The sequence below is a fragment of the Triticum urartu genome, chromosome 2, assembly GCF_003073215.2.
Source record: "Triticum urartu cultivar G1812 chromosome 2, Tu2.1, whole genome shotgun sequence".
Taxonomy (NCBI): Eukaryota; Viridiplantae; Streptophyta; class Magnoliopsida; order Poales; family Poaceae; genus Triticum; species Triticum urartu.
The window spans coordinates 634,086,646-634,096,216 of record NC_053023.1 but is presented as its reverse complement, the minus strand read 5'-3'; the positions used below and the strand labels follow the sequence as shown (position 1 = coordinate 634,096,216).

Here is a 9,571-nt window from a genome sequence, read left to right as displayed (position 1 = left end):
GCAGGTGTCGTCTGTCCACAAAGGAGGTGATTTCTCCAAAATCCAAAAGAAGAGAAATTTGCGGGGAGGTGATTTGAAATTCCTGAATCATCTGGCGGTCTGGGTGGGTATATTCAATACTGCTGGATCACAGACCAGCAGACAACCGTGGGTCCTCCATTATGTGAGATTCCAGAACGGCTACATTTCGAATATTTCACCTTTTTACTGAACACTCGGTCAATCGAGCCACTGCTTTTTCCCGATGTGACGGTTTACTGAAGCGAAATTGCACCAGTACTACGAACAGTCCTCCCTTCCATGGCAACCAGCTCAGTAAAATGCTTTGAAAAATTATACTGTAAGATATAAGAGTACCAGTCAAGAAAAGCAATGCTGGAGGAGAACCGCATATAAGTTACCACACGAGATGCATCATTGAGCAAACCAATTTACAGCCCGGAATTATATCCCTGGCCTCTTTCATCAGCTGTAAAAAATCAACCAAGAATTTTGCAAGCCCGATTTGACACAAACAGGTAGGGGGATATAGTATGAATCGCTCAAACATAATTATACAGCCCACTGGGTACCTAAGCATATAGTCCGAACTGCAGAGATACACCCCAGAACTAATTCTGTAATATGGACAGCACTTTAGTCACCTTTAAGACATGACATGGTTGACACTATCAGCACATTTGGGATACAAAAATTTACACCACATTAGCGCGGACTCAGGCGTGAGGTTGGAACCGATGGCATTCTCAAGTTGGATACATTTATACTTCCTCGCTTCCGCTGCTGCTGCCGCCCTTCCGGATACTGAACTTGCACAGGGGGCATGTTGCGTTGATGTGCAGCCACTTGTCGATGCAGGCACAGTGGAAATGGTGGCCACAAGGGAGTTCACGCAGCTCTGCACCATCGTCGTATGCTGAAATGCAAATGCAGCACTCCTGCATTGACAAGGTGAACAATGCATGGATGAATTATCAGAGTAATATCATAAAGCGCCACCTATGCTAACGATACAGCATGGTGCATAGACTTCATAAAATTCTTATGCAACAACTGGCTTATATAGGTTGGCAGCATTGGCTGCAATAAATGTTCCTGCCGGGAGTTGGAAGATAAACCAGGTAGCGCAATAACAGAAAAGTAGTGCGGAAAACAATGTTATATCCTGGAGTGCACAGGTTTTACAGAAGCATGAATGCAGAGTTCCCTATCATGAGCCATACAACAAGCAAATGGTTTAATGCTCGTAATTCTTACCGATGAAGACTAAACTTAAGTCATGCATGGGCTAACATATTTTCCCAAACCAATAACTAAGTGCACCAAAGCCAAGTATTTCATTAGTATGAGCTGACCAAAACAGAATAATGGTTTTATTCCATCCCATTGACTGGACATGATTCAGTCATGATGAATGATGAACAAACAATACTACATGAGATGGTCCAAAGTATAATCGAACAGGTTCAGAGGTGCAGCAACTCATGCATTGTTAGGGCCAAGACATGCATGACCAAAAGATGAGGACATGAAAACTTACTGCATCTTCAGCTGCAAGTGCTTTCTCTATAGGTTGGTTGGTGCCACACTCTATCATTATTCCACCAGAAGACTCAGTGGCATCAGCAGAATCCTTTTCAGGTTCATCCACCCTACGGAATTTGTATTTCGGAATTTGCCGAATGTCATCTTCAGATGCTCCTTCCTGATTTTGATAGTATGGCAAAGAAAGGTTAACTAATTGCAAGAATGGCATACGAGTGTTAACTGCTCACAGTTAAATCTGTAGGAGAATCAACAGTATGACACAGAACTGGATCCGTTGTTCTAGATTATATACGTAGCAAGCATCTATAATTGTATCACCGTATTTTACATACTTGAAAGCCATACCTGATCAGAGACAGCATACAGAATTGCTATAATGCAAGGGAGGCAGCAACAAACGGCAATACCAATAATGCAAGCCAGAGCGACACAGAAAACAACAAAGAACACATCAAACGCCAGAAAGACTATGCAAAGCCTGCAATGCAAGACATAACAAAAACATGTTTATGATACCGAACAGAAGAAATAAGGAAAGTTGAAAAGTGGGATATCACTTCAAACATATATGTACCAGTATAGTTGAGGTGCATCACGGATAACCTCTTCACCCCCGGCAGATATCCAGTAAAATCCAATTATCCACCATATGAAGGAGAACATTGTATTCGCAGACTCCAGATGCTTTGCCAAACTGCCAGAGTAAACCACAATGATATAATCAGGTACAACTGAACAAGACATAATGGAAATATTGCATGCTGACACATGAACACTCGTATATGGAATCACATGATGACTATTTAAATAGACACATCATGAATACACCAACCAATGTGACACTAATGATCACTGCATGTTTTAACGAGCAGAAGAAAGAGGGAGACACACAAAACGTGTCATAAAAACAAGGAAGAGAAACTTATGCCAGCATGATCGCAGATAGTAAAATATAATGCTATTATCAAGAGCACAACACTAGAATCTTTGAACCCCCTTCGGTAGCAGAAGTACACCTAAACAAGATGAACGGGACATAACAGACCAAACTAAACTTCACAACTGTATTTAGAACTCTGTACCATGAATCCACTCCACCTTCCTTGCTTCAGCCACATTTTTTATTCAGCACTGAACATTGCAGATTAAGAAACCATCCATGGAACCTACAAACATACTGTTGCAGGACTATAACTTTTGGGGGTGGAGAACTGTATAATACTGACACGGCTTTTATGCAATGGTCTGTCTTTCCTTGTAGAATGGCGCACAGGCACTATATCAATTAAAGTTTCTTTTTTGCGGGTGTATATCAATCAAAGTTATCACTACCGCGGCTATGGGCTACTTGACGAAAAATCAATTTTAGGAATTAAACTTTCATAAACCGGTTTCGCTGAACTTTCGAGGTAACTTGAAACAACCAGGGTTGTGCCTAAACAGCTTAGAAATGTCCACTACTCCTACTTGTCAAATCCCTCCAATTACCTGACGTAATCGGTGTCGCGACCACGAAGATGGTGCTCGCTGGCATCCTCGTCGCTAGACGAGGACGAGCCGTCGCTGCCCCTCTCCTCGTCGGCGGGTGCTGGGGCCCCGCCGCGCTGGCTTCGGCGCATCCGGTACTCGACGGCGACGCAGACCATGTGGACGACGCACTGCAGGGCGTAGCCGGCGACCCAGGTCCGGAGCGGCATGGGGGATTTCTCGTTGCGGCTGAGCACGAGCACGACGGCGGCGACGGTGATGAAGGAGATGTTCCAGAGGAGATCGAGCGCCACGACGGGGCGGGAGTAGGCCCAGTCCGCCTGCCGCTCCTCGAGGTGCTCGGCCGCCGCCTCCCGCACGAGCATCGACGGCTCCCGCATCGCCCGCCGCCCGCTGCGGCGCAGCAGGCGCGCGGCGCCGCGCAGCGACGGCCGGCGGAGCGCGTTGCCCCGGCGCTGGCCCCCGCCGCCGGCGCCGGCGCCGCCGCCGAGCAGCGGCGCCGAGTCAAGGAGAGCGTCGCCGCGGCTGCTGGACATCGGGGGAGGGAGGCCTGCGAGATCGAGAGAGGGGAAGAAGTCTATTTCCACGGGGGGAGGGAATTGGGATGGGTTGGAGACTGGAAGAGTCCTTTCTCGTTTTTCCCCCTTTTCCTCCCCCGGTTCTATGATGGGGAATGCGGGTTGGACCAGCTGTGGTTGATGATGTCACATTGCAGGCAGTTCGCTGCCGACGAAAAAAAAAGGATAATGTACTCGTCCAGTATTGCAATTTGTGATTTATTTTCACCTGGTTATTACTACCTCCGCAAGGAAATATAAGAGCGATTAGATCTATGCGCTCCTCTCCATAAATAAATATAAGAGCGTATACTAGTAGATCATTAAGTTTATGGTGTTCACATTGACTCCCCCTGCGCCACCTCTCCTCTAGGGACACGCCGGAATCCCCTTGTCGCGTTGTCGTGTCCCCCCATCCCACCTTCCCTCCTGTCTCGCCGCCGCTCGAGGGGCCGCCGGCAAAGGTCGTGTGCGCTCCGGGGAAAGTGGCGCGTGGGGCGCATCTGGATCCTCGTGTTCGTTTCCTCGCCAGAGGAGGGCAACGCGCTGTGCTGGATCTGGAAACTCGGAGGCGGGCGGGCGGGGGCGGCGGCTTCCCTTTAGCGTGGAGGTGGCAGCTCGGGTGTCAGTCGTGGCGCAAGGTGGAGCTAGGACTACGTGGTTGGCCTGAGGCTGGGTGGCGACGATGCGGGCCCCGATCTGGGCCAGCACGTGTGGGGTGGAAGCTCGATTCTTTGTCGGCGGCCATGCCTAGGCGCGACACCTTTCGTCGCATCCCCCTCACAAGGTGGGCGTGGGTGGCTCCTGCACTACGTTGGTGGTTGCTCCGGTGCCCAGATCTGGGTCGTGCGGGTCTCCACCCCACGAGGATGGTGGTGGTGTGACCGTGGTCGTTCCAGCTAGTGGTGGCAGTGGTGTGGTGTTTGGCGTTGTGGCGGTGCAGGTCTCCAAGTGTGTTATAATTCTTAGTTATCGGACGCTTCCCATGGGAGGGCGCTGTGGCAAATCGGGTGTAAACCCTGCTCCAACCGGAGCCGGCGATGATGACTCCTATGGGGTCCGTAATCCTCTTTGGAGGCTGATACGTCCATTTTGCTTCATGTTTCTTACCGTTATTTATAATATTTTTATCCATAATAATGCTTTTTGGAGTAATTCTAATGTTTTTTCTCTCATAATTTACAAGGAACACACCAAGAGGGAGAATTCCGGCAGCTAGAAATCTGGACCTGGAAAAGCTACGTCAGGCCACCTATTCTGCACAGCTCCAAATGATTTGAAACTTTACGGAGATTTTTTATGGATTATTTGATAAATACTGGAGCCAATAAACACCAGAGAAGGGCCACCAGGTGAGAACAACCCACCTGGGCGCGTCAGGCCCTAATGTCGCTTGAACCTACGTCGGTTTTTTTAAAGAGGAGGGGATGATGCAGCACAGCGGCGGTAGATATTTCCCTCATATATGAAACCAAGGTTATCGAACCAGTAGGAGAACCAAGCAACGCAACGTAAACAACCCCTGCACACAAATAACAACCACTCGCAACCCGACGTGTTAAAGGGGTTGTCAGTCCCTTTCGGGTAACGGCGCCAGAAACGGTGCGTTGACGGGAGAGAGTTGTAAATATTGATAGATTGAATGCCAAATAAAATAAATTGCAGCAAGGTATTTTTTGGTTTTTTAATAGATCTGAAAATAAAAGCAAATAAAAATAAATCGCGAAGGCAAATAATATGAGAAAGAGACCGGGGGCCGTAGGTTTCACAAGTGGCTTCTCTCGAGAAAAATAGCAAATGGTGGGTAAACAAATTACTGTTGGGCAATTGATAGACACTCAAATAATTATGACGATATCTAGACAATGATCATTACATAGGCATCACGTCCAAGATTAGTAGACCGACTCCTGCCTGTATCTACTACTATTACTCCACACATCGACCGTTATCCAGCATGCATCTAGTGTATTAAGTTCATGGGAAAACGGAGTAATGCAATAAGAACGATGACATGATGTAGACGGGATCTGTTTATCTATGGCGGTAGATATAGATCCCATATTTTTATCCTTAGTAGCAATGATACATACGTGCCAGTTCCCTTTCTGTCACTAGGATCAAGCACCATAAGATCGAACCCACTACCGGACACCTCTTCACATTGCAAGATACATAGATCAAGTTGGCCATACAAAACCCAAATATCGGAGAAGAAATACGAGGCTATAAGAGATCATGCATAAAAGAGTTCAAAGAAACTCAAATACTTTCATGAATATAAAAGATAGATCTGGAGGCACTGAACTGCTAAAACAAAAGCGACTCCTTATTGGTAGAGGATAGGTGGGTCCTGGTCCAACCTAAGTCAGTTCGAACCGATCATAAACTCAAGGTTCATCGATCCCAACAAACAGACCGCAAAAAGAGTTACATCATATGGATCTCCAAGAGACCATTATATTGAGAATCAAAGAGAAAGAGATGAAGCCATCTAGCTACTAACTACGGACCCGAAGGTCTACAAAGAACTACTCACGCATCATCGGAGAGGCACCAATGGAAGTGGTGCACCCCTCCGTGATGGTGTCTAGATTGAATCTGGTGGTTCTGGACTCTGCGGCGGCTGGATGAATATTTCATCGACTCCCCTAGGGTTTCTGAAATATTGGGGTATTTCTAGAGCAAAGAGGCGGTCTGGGGGGCACCCGAGGTGGGCACAACCCACCAGGGCGCGCCTAGGCGCGCCCTACTGGGTTGTCCCCTCCTCGGGACTCCCCCAGGTGCAACCAGGGACCAATATCTTCCATCTGGTCCATAAAAAAACTTCGTAAAGTTTAGTGGCAATTGGACTCCGTTTGATATTGATTTTCTACGATGTAAAAAATATGAAAAACAGTAACTGTCACTTGGCACTATGTCAATAGGTTAGTACCAAATAATGATATAAAATGATTATAAAACATCCAAGATTGATAATAAAATAGCATGGAACAATCAAAAATTATAGATACATTGGAGACGTATCAGCAACCCCAAGCTTAACTCCTACTCGTCCTCGAGTAGGTAAGTGATAAAAACAGATTTTTTGATGTGGAGTGATGTTCATCATGTCATATCATATTCTTTTCTTTATAGCATGTATATTTGGACTTTTATGTGATTCAAAACAATAGTCTAGTTTTGACATGATAATTTAGATACTCAAGCATATCAACAAGCAACCATGTCTTTCAAAATATCAACGCTAAAATAAGTTATCCCTAGCCCATCATACTCAAACATTGATCCATTCATGAAACACACTCGAATATTAACTACACTCAATACTTAAGCATGGTCATATTGCCTCCTAGTTCGTGCTTTTATAAGAGAAGATGGAGACTCAAAAATTTTGCATAAAGTAAAGGAAAGGCCCTTCGCAGAGGGAAGTAAGGATTTGTAGAGGTGCCAGAGCTCAAAGCAAAAAATTTAGAGATAAAAACATTTTGGGAGGTGTGTCCATCCCACCAACGAAAACGACTTAGAATTCCCAATACTTTCCATGCATAGATATATCATAGGCGGTTCCCAAACAAAAAATAAAGTTTATTCCTTTTTTCACCATAACTTTCACTTTCCATGGATAATCGTATCCACGGGTGCCCTCCATACCAACACTTTCCAAGGAATTTATTATTTGACAACATAAAGTAAATTCATTTGTTTTTGCATTTCGGGACTGGGCATCCCTAATACCTTTGCCTTCTCTCATGAAATGACAAGTGAATAAACACTCATCTTGAGAATAACACATCTAGCATGGAAAATATTAGCCACCCCTCACTGCTCCACGAGCGAAACAAACACACAAAAGAGAAGTTTTTGAAAATTAGATATGGCACATACAAAATTGCTTAGAACGGCAAAAGAATATTGCATATGGGTAGATATAGTGGACTCATGTGGCAAAACTGGTTTAAAGGATTTTGGATGCACAAGTAGAGGTCATACTTAGTGCAAAATGAAGGCTAGTAAAAGATTGGAAAGCGACCAACCAAGAAACGAATAATCTCATAAGCAAGCATTAAGCATAATTAACACCGAATAATGCACCACAAGTAGGATATAATGTCATTGCATGATTATTGAATTTCGTGCATGCATAGGGAATCACAAACCTTAACACCAATATTCTTACTAAAGCATAATTACTCATCAAGATGACTCACATGTCACATCATCATATCTCAAAACTATTACTAAGAATCAAGTTTATTTTGTCCAATGATCTTCATGACATTTTTTCTTTTTCTTTCTTTATCCTTCTTGGATATCTATAACTTTGGGACTAATTTTCATGTGTTGCTTTTCATAAGATCAAACAAATATAGGTGAGGATCATGAGCATAACAAATTTTCTTTCTCTCAAAATAATTTAAGTGAAGCAAGAGATAATTTCTTCAAAATTTTACTAACACTCAAATAAATCTAAGTGAAGCAAGAGTGCATTTCTTCAAAAATAACAAATCACACCATGCTCAAAAAGATATAAGTGAAGCACTAGAGCAAGTCCATTGCTCATAAAAAAATTAAGTGAAGCTTAGAGAGCAATTCTAACAAGTCAAGATATAATTTTGGCTCTCCCAAATAGGTGTGTCCAGCAAGGATTGATGACTTAAAACACAAAATAAAACAAGCAAAGACACATATCATACAAGACGCTTTGAGCAAAACACATATCATGTGACGAATAAAAATATAGTCTCGAGTAAAATACCGATAGTTGTTGGAAGAAAGCGGGGATGCCAGTCGCGGGCATCCCCAAGCTTAGTTGGTTGCTCATTCTTGGGTAATAGCTTGGGATGCCGGGGCATCCCCAAGCTTAGTCTCTTACATCCTTCCTTCATCCATCGTAAGATAACCCAAAACTTGAAAACTTCAATCACACAAAACTCAACAAAGCCTTCGTGAGATCCATTAGTATAAGAATAATAAATCACTACTATAAGTATTGTATCAAACCAATTCATATTTTGCTTTTGTATTATATCTACTATATTCCAACTTTTCTATGGCAAAAACTCATCAAAGAAAACCATAGAGCCATCAAAATAAGCACACAACACAAAGAAAACAGAATCTGTCAAAACAGAACAGTCTATAGCAATCTGACTATTTCGAATACTTATGTAACTCAAAAAACTCTGAAAACTTAGGAAGACCTGAGAAATTTGTATATTGATCTACTAAAAGTGGAATGGGTATTTTATCGCTCTCTGGTAAAAAATGAAAATTAATTTCGTGAGCGCAAAGCTTTTTGTTTTTTCAACAAGATCAAACAACTATCACCCAAGAAGATCCTAAAGGCTTTACTTGGCACAAACACTAATTAAAACATAAAAACACAATAATAACGGTAGCATAATTGTGCTAACTCATAGGAAGCAAAAAGCAAAAATAAAATTTATTCATTGGGTTGCCTCCCGTTTTACGCCCTTAGCTAGGCATAAAGCAAGGATCTAAGTTTTGTCATCTTTGGTTCGAGATCCATAAGATGCCCTCATGATTGATTCATAAGGGGGCTTAATTCTAGTTCTAGGAAAGTGTTCCATACCCTCCCTCAAAGGAAATTTAAACTTAATATTGCCTTCTTTCATATCAATCACAGTACTGATAGTGCGTAAAAACGGTCTATCAAGAATAATTGGACAAGACGGGTTGCAATCAATATCAAGAACAATAAAATCTATGTGCACATAATTCTTATTTGCAAGAATAAGAACATCATTAATTCTTCCCATAGGCTTTTTAATAGTAGAATCCGCCAAGTGCAAATTCAAAGAATATGATTCAATATCGGTAAGACCAAGCACATCACATAAAGATTTCAGAATCTATAATCTATAATAACTAAATAGATGATCCCCACTAACCTATTTCTCTACACATGCAAGCTATACACATCAGCAAGCTTTTGATTGGTCCACATCATGCAG

General features: G+C 43.2%; 1 protein-coding gene across 1 annotated transcript; it reads right to left on the bottom strand.

Moving 5' to 3' along the window:
• Nucleotides 1-519: 519 nt before the first annotated feature.
• On the bottom strand, nucleotides 520-3,687 carry LOC125539324 (E3 ubiquitin-protein ligase At1g12760-like). The gene is made up of 5 exons (XM_048702755.1): nucleotides 3,037-3,687; nucleotides 2,123-2,242; nucleotides 1,894-2,026; nucleotides 1,541-1,705; nucleotides 520-938 (listed from the first exon to the last, which is right to left on the bottom strand). Exons 1-5 carry the CDS (start codon nucleotides 3,570-3,572, stop codon nucleotides 762-764), a joined length of 1,131 nt encoding a protein of 376 aa, XP_048558712.1. The 5' UTR covers nucleotides 3,573-3,687; the 3' UTR covers nucleotides 520-761.
• Nucleotides 3,688-9,571: the final 5,884 nt, after the last annotated feature.